Below are 16,440 nucleotides of genomic sequence, written 5' to 3' on the forward strand. Positions count from 1 at the left end.
TATATCGTTTTCCCTGACTTGTGCCTGTATGAACAATTAACTTTTTGCCCGTACTGTCATTATTAAAACACACAGCTTGCTGTCCATCTAGGGATTTTAAATCAGGGGTAGGAACCTCGGGCTTGAGGCCCAAATGTGCTCCCTTGAACCTCTCTCCCCTTCGCCCCAGCTCCTGGAATTAGCACATTGGACTCGCTTTTGGTGCCCTGAAAGGGACAGCCTCAGAATGCATGCGGTGGGCATTCAGATCTTTCCCAAACCTTGCTAGAAACTGTCTTCTAGGTTTGAACAGGAAGGTTTTAACGTGTGTGCACACATCTTCCAAAATATCTGCCCATGTTTGTATGAGAGAGAGACAGAGATAGATCTTGGAAAATATCTGGCCTTGTGTAAGGTAAAAGGTAAAGGACCCCTGGATGGTTAAGTCCAAATCCAGCTATGCGGCTGCGGCGCTCATCTCGCTTTCAGGCTGAGGGAGCCGGCGTTTGTCTGCAGACAGCTTTCCGGGTCATGTGGCCAGCATGACTAAACCGCTACTGGCGCATGGAGGACCGTGATGTGTGCCAGAGTGCATAGAAACACCGTTTACCTTCCCGCCGCAGTGGTACCTATTTATCTGCTTGTACTGGCATGCTTTTGAACTGCTAAGTTGGCAGGAGCTGTGACAAAGCAACAGGAGCTCACTCCATCACAGGGATTCGAACTGCTGACCTTCTGATCGGCAAACCCAAGAGGCTCAGTGGTTTAGATCACAGCGCCACCTGAGCCTGGCCCGGTGTATGGGCACATAAGGGCAGGTATTTTGCAAGATCTCTGTCACACACACAGGGAGATGTTTTGCAAGATCACAAGCACAAGTACACTGATATTTTGCATCCTGTAAAAAACCATATGTAGGTGAAGCCTTGCGGTTCCCTCAGTTCCCTGATAAGAGGGAGTGACGTTAAGCTACTTTGGAATGGCAGTTCTAGGAGGGCACTAAGCAGGGTCTCTTAACTGTTGGAGAAAGAGGTTTGAAAAAGATAATTACTCTCTTGTAGCAGAGTTAGCACAACGGCCGATTGCTCCAAGTACATTAAAACTTGGGTTAGATTTTACATCTGCTCTCATCTGCCCTTAAACGTTTCCCATGAAAATACTTACGATTAGAATAAATCACAGACACTTAGTCTTGCAAATAAGGGAATGTTTTACTTTCAAATAAGGGAAGAGCTTACTTTCAGAGTTTTGGTCGTTACAGTAAACAAGTCTCCATCCGTTGGGAGTAAAAGTAATGGGGGGGGGAGTGGTTCCAAATGATTTAAAAAGAAGAAAACTTTGTTTCATTAGAAAAAGTATCACACAGTCCATCTGTTAGCAACGATATGCAGGTTTTAAATGAGCAGGGGAGAGGGGGAACCATGTATGCCAGCTTGAGCTCCCTGAAGAAAAAGGTGTGATATAAATATATTATGTTCCATAATAATAAAACAATGTATGCAGGGTTGCAGGTTCCCCATCCTTGGTCCAGAGGAAACCAAGAAGGAATTGTCTGAGAAGGGGAGTGAAATGAGTGTGAGAGAAGAACACTGGAAGCAAGGAGAGTGGACCTATTCCATTTTAAATAATCAGCCAAACTTTTCGTTTCAGCCCTCTTTCTTGAGCCTAGAGCTACAGCACCATTTTATAATGATGGCATCCCATAATGCCATGCACCAACACCCACACACGCCAGTCAACAGCCAACAGTGAACAAACACAGCATTGTGCAAAACCACTATTTATTTAAAATAAGTTTTCCAAATAATTGGGCTGCTTGTGAGTTCTCTCCTGTGTGGAATCTCTGATGTCTGCTAAGATCCAAACTCCCCAGGAAGCTTTTCCCACACTCTGAGCACCTGCAAGACTTCACTTTGGAGTGGGCTCTTCGGTGACTTCAGGTTGGAGCTGTTCTGGAAGCTCTTCTCGCAGTTGACACACAGGTAGAGCCTCTTGTCCATGTGGGCCCTCTCATGCGTACACAGGCTTGGCCTCTGGCTGACTTTCCACAGTCCACACATTCGAACGGCTTCTCTGCCGTGTGATTCCAGCAGTGCACGGTGAGATCCAGTTTCCAGTCAAAGCTTTCCCCACAGTCCAGGCAGTTAAATGGCCGCTTTTCCACGTGGGTCATCTCAAAGGTGCGAGGCAAGGCTGAAGCTCTTGTCGCAAACCACACATTTCTACGGCTTTTCCTCTGTGTGGGTCCTCTGGTGCACATTCAGGCCTGGCTTCTGCCTGAAGCTTTTCTCGCAGTGAGGGCACTTGTACGGTTTTCCCCCCGTGTGGGTCCTCTCGTGCACGATGAGATCCGTCCTCCTCCTGAACCCCTTCCCGCACTCCACGCACTTGTATGGTTTTTCCCCCGTGTGGGTCCTCTCATGCACGATGAGGTCCGGCTTCCTCCTGAAACCCTTCCCACAGTCTGTGCACTTGTACGGCTTCTCTTCCTGGTGGGTACGTCCGTGACTGAGGAGGCCCGACATCTGGCTGAAGCTTTTCCCGCAGTCTGCGCACTTGTACGGCTTCTCGCCCGTGTGGATCCTCTCGTGGATGATGAGCTCCGGCTTCCTTCTGAAGCGCTTCCCGCACTGAGGACACTTGTACGGCTTCTCCCCCGTGTGGGTCATCAGGTGGACGAGGAGCTCTGAGCTCCGGCAGAAGCTCTTCCCGCACTCGGAGCACTTGTATGGCTTCTCTTCCTGGTGAGTCCCTTCATGACCTTTGAGGGCCGACCGCTGACTGAAGCCCTTCCCACAACGCGAGCATTTGAACGGCTTTTCCCCTGTGTGGATTCTCTCGTGTGCGATGAGGTAGGACCGGAAGCCGAAGCTCTTCTCGCAGTGAGAGCATTTGTACGGCTTCTCACGAACGTGGGTTCTCTGGTGGACGGCGAGTTTCGATCTCTGGCAGAAGCTCTTCCCGCAGTCTGTGCATTCGTACAGCTTCTCGCCCGTGTGATGCGTGGTGAGGTCTGGCTTCTCATGCACGGCAAGGTGTGCGGTGTAGCTGAAGCCCTTGTCGCACACCACACACTCGTGCAGCTTCTCTGCTGTGTGCGTCCGCTCGTGTGCAATTAAGCCCGACCTCTGGCTGAAGCTTTTCCCGCAATCGGGGCAGCCGTACGGCTTCTCTCCCGTGTGGGCCCTCTCATGCACAATGAGGTCCGCCCTCCTCCTGAACCCTTTCCCGCATTGGAGGCACTTGTATGGCTTTTCCCCCGTGTGGGTCATCTTGTGGACAGTGAGCTCTGAGCTCCGGCGGAAGCTTTTCCCGCACTCGGAACACTTGCACGGCTTCTCTTGCCGGTGGGTCCCTTCATGACTGACGAGGTTCGACCGCTGGTTGAAGCGCTTCCCGCAACGCGAGCACTTGTACGGCTTCTCCTCCGTGTGGGTCCTCTCGTGCATGATGAGGTTGGAGTGGAACCGGAAGCTCTTCTCGCAGTGCAAGCATTTGTGCGGCCTCTCGCCCGTGTGGGTTCTCTGGTGCGAAATGAGGCCCGATCTCTGGCAGAAGCTCTTTCCGCAGTCGGCACACTCGTACGGCTTCTCACCGGTGTGGATTCTCTGATGTGTAATAAGGTTTGACTTCTGACTGAAGCATTTCCCGCACTCGGCACACATCCTTTGCTTCTTGATCTGTTGAGTCCTTGGCAGACCTTTGTGCCCATCAAGGTCACAGTCGTTTCCTTTGCAGGGAATAGATTTGTCCTCTTCCCCTTTGTCCAGACACTTCCTCTGCTCTCTTTTTGAGCCATCTTCATCCTCAGAAGGGGCCTTCGGTTCAGGGCACAGAGACATTTTCTCCGCTGCTCCTTCCGTTGTCCTATCGTTCCGTTCCTGTTGCTCAGTATGACCCATCAGAGGTTTCTCATCCTCCATGTTGCTCACCTGGCCGTCTCCTGCTAGAAATAAGCAAGTTGGATACTGTTCTATGAATGCAGCAAAATCTGATAAATTAGCTAAGTAGCACAGCATCTGCTTTGCATATAAGGTCCCAGCTTCAGGCAGGGACTCTCTCTCTGAAACCCTTGTAAGCTACTGCCAGTCAAAGTAAACAATACAGTGGTACCTCGGGTTACAGACACTTCAGGTTACAGACTCCGCTAACCCAGAAATAGTACCTCGGGTTAAGAACTTTGCTTAAGGATGAGAACAGAAATCACGCGGCGGCAGCAGGAGGCTCCATTAGCTAAAGTGGTACCTCAGGTTAAGAACAGTTTCAGGTTAAGAACGGACCTCCAGAACAAATTAAGTTCTTAACCCGAGGTACCACTGTACTGAGCCAGATGGGCCAATGGTTTTGAGTCAGGATAAAGCAGTTTCTTGTGTTCCTATCTTCATGAAATTTAAGAATAAAAGAAAATTATTATAAATTAGTTTGGAGATGGTATTTAACCCCAGTCAGATTAAATCAAATAAACCATGAATATTCGGTGTTATGTTGGAGGGGATGCCAGGAAACCAGGAATTATGTTCACATGTGGTGGGGGTGTAAATAAGAACAATTTTTGGGGCAAAGGGTGTTTAAGGAGATAACAGAAATCACTGGGTTAAAGCTGACCAAAAGTGCAGAGGTAGCATTATTAAACATTTACGATGGGATGGAAGGTTTGCAGGCTATGAAGGACTTGCTCACAAATTTATTGACAGTCACACAAATTATTATAACTAGGAAGTGGAAGGGGCAAGCAGAATATAAAATGGAAGAATGGTATAAAGAGGTGTGGGATATAGCTATTAACGATAAATTAACATGTGCCATTAAGGTAAGACAGGGAATATGGAGGATAAATGATTGTGAGGAGATATGGAAGGTGTTTGTAGAATTTGTACTGTTAAAACAGAAAGGGGTCAAACCATGGCGTGAGTTGTTGAAATTTTGGGAGTTTGGATAGTTACAGTGGAATGGTCTCAGTGGTGGGGTGCACATTTTTATCCTTATTTATGATTATTACTTTGTCATAATAATAATAATACTGTAGTAGTAGTAATAATAATAATAATAATATAAAAAGAAATTTGAACTTTGCAAGGTTAGAAATGTTGAGCTATAAAAATACTTATATATTATCATCCTTCATTCAGGCAGCAAAACGTGTTGGTCTCTAGTATGTAATTTTATTTTACTTTTAAAGTTAAAGTGTGTATGTACCTCCATTACTCTTCAACTCCAGATGCAGATTTCCTGCAGAAAGAAAGAAAAAAAATTAACATCCTTCACAATTTTGTCCTTTTTCTCTTTCTCTCTCAGGGCCCCTTCCAACTGCTGGCGGACTTTCTGGCAATTAAAACACTAATTAGCCGATTCATGCTGTATTCATACTGGACCAACCAGAGGTCATTCTCCTTTACTTGTAGCCCTGTGATGCTTTCGCAACATTACCGCAATATTATCATCTGGAGCGACACTCCTGGGTTTACAGCACCACAGGAACAGGTCAAATAAATAAACTGGAACACGTGTGGTGTAAAAGGTTACAGGATTCCAGCAGGAAGTTAGGGAACATGCTTTGATTGGAAACTTATCAGTAGGTCCGCCCTAAAACGTTTGCAGGCTGAAACAGTATTGAAAGCAGGGATAACCTCCCCAATGTTATCATGAGCCCAAATCATCATACATGCACAATTTTAAAAGACTTGTGAAGAAGCCTTGCCTCTCCATACGTTTGTGGCATGGTGACACCGATGTCACAGACAAACAGTAGACAAGAGTCCTCAGCGTGGCTTAACAAACAATCCCTCTTTGCAAGGAACTCTGAGGAGAATGGGGTACCCCAGCAACTCTCAGCACCCTTCACAAACTACACTTCCCAGAATTCTTTGAGAGAAGCCATTCTCGTTTAAAACAGTATGCTACTATTTTAAATGTACAGTCAAACCTTGGTTCCTGAACGGCTCTGTTTTGGAATGTTTTGGCTCCTGAACACCAAAAACCTGGAAGTAACTGCTCCAGTTTTTGAATGTTTTTCGGAAGCCGAACACCCAATGCGGCTTCCGCTTGGTTGTTGATCATTTCGGAAGCCGAACGGGCTTCCAGAACAGATTACATTTGACAACCAAGGTTTGACTGCATTTTAACTGCAGATGAGGCCATAGTCCTCTGCATTAATTCCAATGGGTCCACTTTGCAAAGGACTAACATTAGACACCACTGTGCATTTTTTTGTTTTCACTTTACCTATATGTCATTGTGGCTTTTCGAAAGATCCTAGCAAATAAAAATCCTTCTTCACCTTTGAATGCCAGCAGCGTTTCCAGCAGAGCAGCCCTTTTGTGGGAGAAATCGCTCAGCCTCTGCTCCAGCTCCCCCAAATCTGGCTGTGGTTTCGGGAAGAATGTATCATCTCTGCAAAAGAAAGAAAGAAATTGGGAGAGAGAGAGAGAGAGAGAGAGAGAGAGAGAGAGAGAGAGAATGTGTCTCTGTTGGAGGAGGAGGTGAAACATTCATGAACACTTGGATCAGGCCAAAGAGCCCGTCTAGTCCAATACCCTGACATAAGGATAGAAGCTTCCAGAATTCACAGGAATCTTTGTGGGAAGGGGAACCATGACTGTCTTAAGTGACATGATATTGCTTTCAATTTATAGTGCAGGACCCGGGACAGGGATGGCTAAGAATATGTTGTTGTCCAGGGATGATGGCAGCTGGAGTTCAACAATATTTGGAGGACAAAATGTTGGCTGCTCCTGGTACAAGGACAATTTAAGAAACTGTGTGTGGGCTCTCCCTCAAACTCCTTCCCCCACCCGCTGATCCCAGCACCTCATAGTTCAGAGAAGATTGCTGCCCAATAGGAGGAGCTAGTAAAATTGAATTCAAGGCTCACCTGCCGCCAGTGCTGTGTAAACCCTGCAATAAAGAAAAGATGAAAAGAACAGTTTATGGAGTTGCCAGAAAATATTCTTGCTGTGTTGTGCAAGACAGGCAGGGCCATTCGAAGCTAATTTTTCAAAGAAGAATAGACACTGTAGTTTGTTAAGTGTACCTGGTAATTGTAACTCTGTGCAGGGTTAACTTACAGCGCCAGAAATCATTGAGAGGGGAAATGTGCTTTGAATGTGCTTTTAAAATGTAGAGGGTATGCAGCCTAGAACAATTAGAAAGAAGAAGAAGAAGAAGAAGAAGAAGAAGAAGAAGAAGAAGAAGAAGAAGCATATTACAGCCCAAATGTTCATGGCAGATTCAATTGTCAGTTGAAGAGGTCCTAATTTGGCCTTATTCCTTATTCAAGCCACACCCACCTACCCCATATGACACCAGGTGTGGGGCAGGTAAGGACACAGCTGACCTTCAACTTTGCCAGGTGGTTTGGTTACAAACTGTACGGGCAAAAGAAAATGCTTCATCTGATGTCATGATAACTATGTCCACTTGTCAGAAGTGGCCCCTTAGGGGAGGTCAGGATCTGAATGCATTTCCCCACGCCTGCTATAATCAATGAAAAATCCTTTTAATCAATAATAGGAGCATTGTTGGGCAAGGTAACATTTTTACTATACTAAAAGCTACAAGGAAAACAAATTTATTTTTTCTTCCACCGGTATAAAGTTTACGGCATGTAATGCCTTAAGAGAGAATATTATGAAAATGATTTACAGGTGGTACATGACCCCAGTCAAGCTTGCTAAAATTTATCATTTGCCCAATAACAAATGCTGGAAATGTAACGAAACTGAAGGTACTTTCTATCACCTTTGGTGGACATGCCCGAGGATTAAGGCCTTCTGGGAAATGATCTATAATGAAATGAAGAAGGTACTTAAATGTACCTTTCATAAGAAACCAGAGGCTTTTCTCCTGGGCATGGTCGGCCAATTGGTGTCAAAGAGAGACAGGACTTTTTTTATGTATGCTACTACAGCAGCAAGGGTACTTATAGCAAAGTATTGGAAGACACAAGAACTACCCACTCTGGAAGAATGGCAGATGAAGGTGATTGACTACATGGGACTGGCCGAGATGACTGGCAGAATCCGTGACCGAGGAAAAGAGACGGTGGAGGAAGATTGGAAGAAATCTAAAGTTTACCTTAAGAATGATTATAAAATTAAGGAGTGCTAAAATGTCGAGGTTAGAGAAAAAAGAGGATTACAGCTGTAAATGATTAGGTAAGAGAGAAGGGGAAAAAAGAGTAATTAGTTAAATTAAGTGAGGATTTGCTGAAAGAAATTTGGAAATAGGGATGCAGAAAGGAGAGGTATGGGGAAGTCGGAGAAGCAATGTTTATGAAAAGAAGGTTTTGAAATTATATCTGTGTGTGTTTATGTGTTTGTTTGTCTTTGTATAGTGTTTTGTATTGTGTTTAATATGTGTTGGAAAATCAATAAAAATATTATTTAAAAAAATTATTTTTTCTTCAGAACCATTTTCATCTGCACTTTTAAAGCAATCAAGTAACTGATTAATCAGTGAAAATACATTTACAGTGGTACCTCGGGTTAAGAACTTAAATCGTTCTGGAGGTCTGTTCCTAACCTGAAACTGTTCTTAACCTGAAGCACCACTTTAGCTAATGGGGCTTCCTGCCACCGCCGCACAATTTCTGTTCTCACCCTGAAGCAAAGTTCTTAACCCGAGGTACTGTTTCTGGGTTAGCGGAGTCTGTAACCTGAAGCGTCTGTAACCTGAAGCGTCTGTAACCCAAGGTACCACTGTAATTAATTTAATTAAGTTTTAGCTCCCATCAGCCCCAGGCAGCATGATGGGAGTTGTAGTCCAGCAACAGTCAGAAGCCCACAGATTCCCAGTTTGCCACTGACTTTCCAAGATGCCACTCTTCCTACCAGTAATGGCTGCTGTGCCCTCTTCTCCTTTTCCAGTTCACCGAGGAGGGAAGTCTCCCTGTTGATTCGGACAACCTCCTTTCTGTGGAGAATGTCATCCTCCATGTTCTGTAGCCACCTCAGCAGGAGCTGCTGCTGCTCATCGAGAATCTGGTGCATCTCCTTCCATTCTTGGACAATCTTAAGCCTCTCAGCTTCTATTTCTCTCTGTCAGAAGGCAAGATTTAAGAAGTGGGCGGTGAGCCTGGGAGAAAATCCCATAGATCAGAGAATCCATAGCTCTATGAGCTATGACTAGGGACTGCCATAAAAATAATCCTGCTGGATCAGGCCAATGGCCCATCTAGTCCACCATCCTGTTCTCACAGTGGCCAACAAGATGCCTCAGTCAAGAGGCCTCTAAGCAGCACCTGAGCACAACAGCAAATAACCCTTTACTATCATAAACATATATTTACAATATCATGCTCAGATTTCTCCCTATTAACATTTAGGAAATCTCCTCTGTCCGATTCACTTCAGAAAGATCAAAACAAAAAAAATTCCTTCCAGTAGCACCTTAAAGACCAACTAAGTTAGTTCTTGGTATGAGCTTTCGTGTGCATGCACACTTCTTCAGATACACTCTGTGTATCTGAAGAAGTGTATCTGAAGAAGTGTGCATGCGCACGGAAGCTCATACCAAGAACTAACTTAGTTGGTCTTTAAGGTGCTACTGGAATGAATTTTTTTTGTTTTGACTATGGCAGACCAACACGGCTACCTACCTGTAACTTCAGAAAGATGACACTAACACACACTGTCCTTAGCAGATCTTGATAAACCTCTCTCAGCAGCCATTCCCCTTCACACACACACAGAAGCAGATAGCCAGTTAAAAACGACAGTTACTTGAATAACAGTCACAACAGAATAGAATGCCTCTCTCATGTGACTCACAGTCAGCCAATCACATGAGAGAGCTACTGCCAAAGGAAAAAAGAACCCATGCTAAAAATACACACCAATTCAACAGAAGCAAACGTTCCCATTTCAGGCAATTAAACCATTATCCTTAACCAATATTGCCTCAGAAGTGAAGGTAGAGAACAGCCATCATAGCTAGTAACCATTGGTAGCCTTATCTTTCATAAATTTGTCTGAGCCTCTCTTAAAGATGCTAATCCTCTTCTCAACTGGTAGCCATCTCAATTGGTAGCCTTCACTGCCTCTGGTGGGAGCAACTGCCATAGTTCAACTGTGTGAAGAAACCCTTTGGTTTGTCTGCCCTGCATCTCCCAATGTTCTTTTTGAATGGTCCTGGGTTCTAGTATTATGAGAGAGGAAGAAGAACTGCCCATTCACGTGGTCTCTGCCCATGCCTTCTCAGTCGTATCTTGACAGCAGTGCAAGCAGTGTGTATTTTACATCACAAATAAAAAGAAGCTGAGATTCTCAGGATGTTGAATTCTTACTTCACCTTTTTTTGTTTGTTTAACTGATTTGTATCCCAAATTGCCCCTCCAAAAGGACTCAGACAACCTATAGAATGTTCCAGGTTTAACCCCAGGATCTCCAGGCATGGCTGAAAAAAAATTATTGCCTGAAGCCCTAGTCAGCTGCTCCCATTCCGTGTAGAAAATACTGAGCTAGCAGGACAAGTTTGGTTTGACTTGTTATATGGCAGCTTCCTATGCCTCTATGAATGGGTGTTATCCACTCTTAAATCCACTCAAGCCTGTGGCCGTCAGCACACCATGTGGCGGGGCATTCCATGCATTAATGATGCACTGGGTGAAGAAAGAAAGAGAAAGAGTTTGGATTTGATATCCCGCTTTATCACTACCCAAAGGAGTCTCAAAGCGGCTAACATTCTCCTTTCGCTTCCTTCCCCACAACAAATACTCTGTGAGGTAAGTGAGGCTGAGAGACCTCAGAGAAGTGTGACTAGCCCAAGGTCACCCAGCAGCTGCATGTGGAGGAGCGAACCCGGTTCGCCAGATAACGAGTCCACCGCTCTTAACCACTACACCACACTGGCTCTCCCTGGCTCTCCTCAAGTTCCTTCCATCGTTTTGCTTAAGTGAGTGGATTAAGGATGCCTACCGGCAGGTCTTCACTACTCTGCTGATCCTCGGTTTTGATGTCTCCCTCTTTTGTCGGGCAAACCGGATGATCCTGTAACAAAAGGGGTGAAAGGGGGCACATTTTGAAACATTAAAATCTTTCTTGATTAAAATAGCCTCAACTAGCTAGTCCACTGGGGAAAGACTTGAGTTCTCATTTCTGAGCAGGGTTTTTGGCTAGTGAAAGACTTTTTAGCGGAGCTTGGTTTCCCCTCCTCCTTCCCAGTCCTTTGTCCTCATATGCTGTGTCATAAGAATGTAAGAAGAGCCCTGCTAGATTTGTCTGATGGCCCATCAGACAATTTTAATAAATTACGATTTCCAGTATACTCCGAGTGAGACATTAACATATGAGAGTGCTGGAGGTGAAATAGTTAAACAAGTTACCCAATCAGAACCCAGGGGGGTGGAGTCAGAGGGACTATAAAACCAGCTCTGGGAGGGGCGAAGGGGAGTTCGTTGGGAGGTTGGTTGGAGTGGGAGTGAATTGGGATGGAGTCTGTGGATAGGTTGAGTTAGTGTAGCGAAATAAGCTGAGTCAGGAACAGTTAGGGGCTAGGAAGACAAGTAAATATCTGAGAGGTGGTTTAGGGAGTGAGAGCAGGTAGTGGAAGTTATGGGTCTGGATAGGCACCCCATGATTGTAATTGACCGATGCCGTTTATGAATCCACAAGCTTGTCAAACTGCAATAAATAAACAGAAGTTTATGTTCCAATTTAACCCTGACTGGACTCAGTATTGTACCAGGTAGGGCCTGGGTGGCAGCAGCAAGAAATAAAGTGGTGGCACAGGGATCAATAGACGGTGAAACGTCTGGGGACTCTGTGTGATTGACACACCGAGAAAGGCGGGAAGGCTGGTCCATGATTAGGGTAATGAAAGGACTGCCCCATCTACCTCAGTTTGTCCTCAACCTGCTGCTCCCTGCCTTCTTACAACGAGGCCAGGAGGGTGCACTGCTTGTTCCTCCTCCTCTTCCTCCTCCCTCTCAGTTTTGCCTTCATATCAGGGAGGAGGAGGACAGGGATAAACCTGGATTAGTTGGCTCTGCCTGTCATTTGGCTCTGTGTAACCACTTCTTCTTCAACTCCCTGCCTCCCGCACTACCTGTCCCAGGGGGCACCAGCCACTACTGCTGGAACAAAATGAGAGGGGGGAGTATTTGTGGGTCCCTACCTGTGCTTCAGCCATTCTCCTTCAAGGGCTGGATCCAGACCAAACTATGACCGGAATCTGCAGCAAGGCAAAGCAGCTGGCAGAGGAGTAAATTCAGATGGGCCAGTGCATTTTCTGAGCAGAGCAGAAACAAAAATATTTGATATTGGAGTTTACAGAAGAACATAAGGAAGATGTCAGGCAGGGAATGTCGCAGCTGCTGTATCATTCCAGCAATCTTAGCAGCCTGTTCTCTCACAACACCTGCAATTCCCAGAGACTTGCATTAATGATGATGATGATGATTATTATTATTAATTTATACCCCGCCCATCTGGCTGGGCTTCCCCAGCCACTCTGGGCGGCTTCCAACAAAATATTAAAATACAGTAATGCATCAAACATTAAAAGCTTCCCTAAACATTGACAAGCTCCTTTTTACTCAGGCCCCAGCTGACTCTGCATCACTGAATAAGATGCTGACCGCGACTGGCAGATATTTGCTTGCTATATAGCATGTCTTCACTATCACAGAACAAAAAACTGGATCATACCAAAATACAGACAGCCCAAGCTACGTGTAAAAATAAACTACCCCATTTTAATCCTCAGTCACCCTGCGGCCTCCCTTTGAAGTTCATGAATAAATCATAGCAAAGAATTCATTCAGCTTCTCCTCGAACTGTTTATTCTCTCTGCATTAAAAAAGAATTAAATAAGATTAGCTGTACTGGGCTGACACAGTACAAAGGCTCTTCCTATGTCCTTTTTGAAGCCACTGATGCCCTTGATCATCTGGGATTGTCTATCATTTTCTCCCAACTTTCCTGCAAATGGCCCCTCCCTCCTAAATTCCCCAGTAACTCACCTCTCCCTGCAAGCTGGGAGCTGCAACCCCCAGTTTCCCCCAAGGAAAGGGCAAGGTGGGGACAGGAAGTGGCTTCACCCACTTCTCAAATTGCCTGGTCGATCTAGGCATGATTGTGTATCTCTAGCAGCGTAACCCTTCATGTGCCAGTGTGGAGCTTTATTCTAAATCAGGGGTCAGCAACTTTTTCAGCCATGGGCCGGTCCACCTTCCCTCAGACCATGTTGTGGGCTGGACTATATTTTTTTAAAAAATAAAAATGAACAAATTCCTTTGCCTCACAAATAGCCCAGAGATGCATTTTAAATAAAAGCACACATTCTACTCATGTAAAATTACCAGGCAGGCCCCACAAATAACCCAGAGATGCATTTTAAATAAGAGGACACATTCTACTCATGTAAAAACACGCTGATTCCTGGACCATCCGCGGGCTGGATTTAGATGGTGATTGGGCCATATCCACCCCACAGGCCTTAGTTTGCCTAGTAAAGGGACCCCTGACCATTAGGTCCAGTCATGGCCGACTCTGGGGTTGCGGCGCTCATCTCGCTTTATTGGCCGAGGGAGCCGGTGTCCAGGTCATGTGGCCAGCATGACTAAGCCACTTCTGGCAAACCAGAGCAGCACACGGAAATGCCGTTTACCTTCCCGCCAGAGGAATCTACTTGCACTTTGACGTGCTTTCGAACTGCTAGGTTGGCAGCAGCAGGGACCGAGCAACGGGAGGTCACCCTGTCGCGGGGATTCGAACCGCCAACCTTCTGATTGGCAAGTCTTGGGCTCTGTGGTTTAGCCCACAGCGCCACCCGCGTCCCTTAGTTTGCCTACCCCTGTTCTAAATCTCTTCATATCTTTAAGCAGATTTGCAAAGCTGCTTTACGCAATGCCACACCATTGGCTCATCTAGCAAAGTACTGACAGGCACTGACTGGCAGTAGCAGCTCTCCAGGGTTTCAGGCAGCTGTTTTCCCCAGCCATACTTAGTGATCGCAGGGACTGGACCTGGGGCCTTTTGCATGCAAAGAAGGTTCCCTGCCACCGAGCCGCAGACCTTTCCAAACCAACTGACGCCTTAAATTTGATGGGAGTCTTTCCGGGGATGAGCTCCCTGGCAACTGCTTTCAATTTCTGCCCTGCTCAGACTTGGAACGTGTGCACTGGTGAGCGACAGCAAGGGCGCCTCTGAGCTTGTGCAAAGTGTGTCTCTGCTCAGTAGCTAGAATTGATTATAGCGAGGCTTCCAAGGCAGAGGATGCTCACACCAGGACTCTCACATTGTCTGGATGTGTCACAATGCTCTGGGGATCCACATAAGTGTTGTGGGTTAAATCTAGAGCCCCTTCCACAGCAGCCTCTTGATGCCCCAGCTTCCAAGGCTCCCCAGCCCCCCTGAAATCTGCTCCAAGGCCTGGATGGAGGCAAAGGCAAGGGACTTTGAGTTCTCCCTGCCTGATTGCTGGTGCAGAACTGAGAAGGTTCCACAAGGATTGCATTCTTATGGCAGCACCGCGTAAGGTGCTGTCCTCAGTTGGCAGATATTTATACTTCTTTTTTTTTAACAATACAGTGAATTTCCACTAATATAAAGCAAAAAACCCTTCAAAAATCAAATCACATCAGAGTACGGACAGTTCAAGCTAATCATCGAGCCAAGAGTAAAAATAACCAAACTGGGAGGCAGGTGCGAACCACCCCAATTTAATCCTTAATCACCTTGCAGTCTCCTTTTCATGTTCATGAACAAAGGCGCAGGAAGAATTCATTCAGCTCCTCTTTAGTCTCCTCCAGCAAGCTTGCAATTACCTTGTTCTCCAATGGCCTTCCTAGTCTGTTTCCAGCTTTTGATGTGGTTGCAGAATTGCTATGGTTGGTTTTAACTTTTTTTTTTTAATCAATACGCTCCTTTAACAAATGGCAAAATGAATGAATTCTTTATATCCCTTTTCGTCTGCTTTCTTTTGCTTTAAGCTTTGTCCTCATTTGAACGAGATTTCCATTTTCTGAAGGAAGCCTTCCTGCCTCTAAAAGCTGCCTTGACTCTGGTCATCAACCATGCTGGCATCCTCTTAGCCCTGGTAGTACTTTTCCTGCCCTACATTCAATCTTAACTTCTAATATCACGGTTTTAAAAAACTTCCAAGCCTCTGGAAAAGATTTGAGCAGATTGGCTTGGCTTTTCAACTCCCTTTTTACCACTCTCCTCATTCGGAAGGAAATTTCCTCTTTTGAAGTCAAATGTGGCTGTGCTGGCAATTTCCCACTTACATGGTTTGGCTGGCATCCTTCTGTCATGAGCATGGGTAGGCAAACTAAGGCCCGGGGGCCGGATGTGGCCCAATCGCCTTCTAAATCCGGCCCACGGATGGTCCGAGAATCAGCGTGTTTTTACATGAGTAGAATGTGTCCTTTTATTTTAAATGCATTTCTGGGTGATTTGTGGGGCCTCCATAAACTGTTCTTTTCATCTTTTCTTTTGTTGCAGGGTTTACACAGCACCGGCCGCAGGTGAGCCCTGAATTCAATTTTACTAGCTCCTCCTATTGGGCAGCAATCTTCTCTGAACTATGAGGTGCTGGGATCAGCGGGTGGGGGAAGGAGTTTGAGGGAGAGCCCACACACAGTTTCTTAAATTGTCCTTGCACCAGGAGCAGCCAACATTTTGTCCTCCAAATACTGTTGAACTCCAGCTGCCATCATCCCTGGACAACAAAATATTCTTAGCCATCCCTGTCCTGGGTCCTGCACTATAAATTGAAAGCAATATCATGTCACTTAAGACAGTCATGGCTCCCCTTCCCACAAAGATTCCCGTGAATTCTGGAAGCTTCTATCCTTATGTCAGGGTGTTAGACTAGACGGGCTCTTTGGCCTGATCCAAGAGTTCATGGATGTTTCACCTCCTCCTCCTCCTCCAACGGTTTATGGAGTTGCCAGAGAATATTCTTGCAAGAAGATCAAACCTCTCCATTCTGAAGGAAATCAGCCCTGAGTGCTCACTGGAAGGACAGATCATGAAGCTGAGGCTCCAGTACTTTGGCCACCTCCTGAGAAGAGAAGACCCCCTGGAAAAGACCCTGATGTTGGGAAAGATGGAGGGCACAAGGAGAAGGGGACGACAGAGGACGAGATGGTGGGACAGTGTTCTCGAAGCTACCAGCATGAGTCTGACCAAACTGCGGGAGGCAGTGGAAGACTGGAGTGCCTGGCGTGCTCTGGTCCAGGGGGTCACGAAGAGTCGGACACGAATAAACAACAACAACAGAAACGTTACCTCTTTGCAGCTACCCAACGATTTATTTAGCCAATCTACCTATTTGATTTTATGCATTATCAGTGGCATAGCGTGGGGGGTGCAGGGGGGGCCGGCCGCACCGGGCGCAACATCTGGGGGTTAGGGTTAGGGGGCGCAAATCCACAGGTTAGGGGGCGCAAATTACTTGCCTTGCCCCGGGTGCTGACAACCCACGCTACGCCACTGTTCATTATTATGGCTCATTTAT

At 46.0% G+C, this 16,440-nt stretch overlaps 1 protein-coding gene across 7 annotated transcripts; it reads right to left on the minus strand.

Moving 5' to 3' along the window:
- Positions 1-1,171: 1,171 nt before the first annotated feature.
- Positions 1,172-13,106, minus strand: LOC310837337 (uncharacterized protein). 7 transcript variants are annotated; one of them, XM_083723755.1, is made up of 9 exons: positions 12,091-12,204; positions 10,893-10,964; positions 9,580-10,576; positions 9,266-9,322; positions 8,808-9,014; positions 6,851-6,873; positions 6,257-6,369; positions 5,176-5,208; positions 1,172-3,925 (listed from the first exon to the last, which is right to left on the minus strand). In XM_083723755.1, exons 5-9 carry the CDS (start codon positions 8,964-8,966, stop codon positions 2,202-2,204), a joined length of 2,052 nt encoding a protein of 683 aa, XP_083579881.1. In that variant the 5' UTR covers positions 8,967-9,014; positions 9,266-9,322; positions 9,580-10,576; positions 10,893-10,964; positions 12,091-12,204; the 3' UTR covers positions 1,172-2,201. The 7 variants fall into 7 exon arrangements, with proteins under 7 accessions (XP_083579881.1, XP_083579879.1, XP_083579877.1 ...); XM_083723753.1 differs by lacking the exons at positions 9,266-9,322; positions 9,580-10,576 and adding an exon at positions 12,938-13,106 and having other exon boundaries at positions 1,172-3,922; XM_083723751.1 differs by lacking the exons at positions 9,266-9,322; positions 9,580-10,576 and adding an exon at positions 12,938-13,105.
- Between the last annotated feature and the right edge of the window lie 3,334 nt (positions 13,107-16,440).

This window comes from Podarcis gaigeae (assembly GCF_964106915.1).
Source record: "Podarcis gaigeae genome assembly, chromosome: 2".
In the NCBI taxonomy this organism is placed as follows: domain Eukaryota; kingdom Metazoa; phylum Chordata; class Lepidosauria; order Squamata; family Lacertidae; genus Podarcis; species Podarcis gaigeae.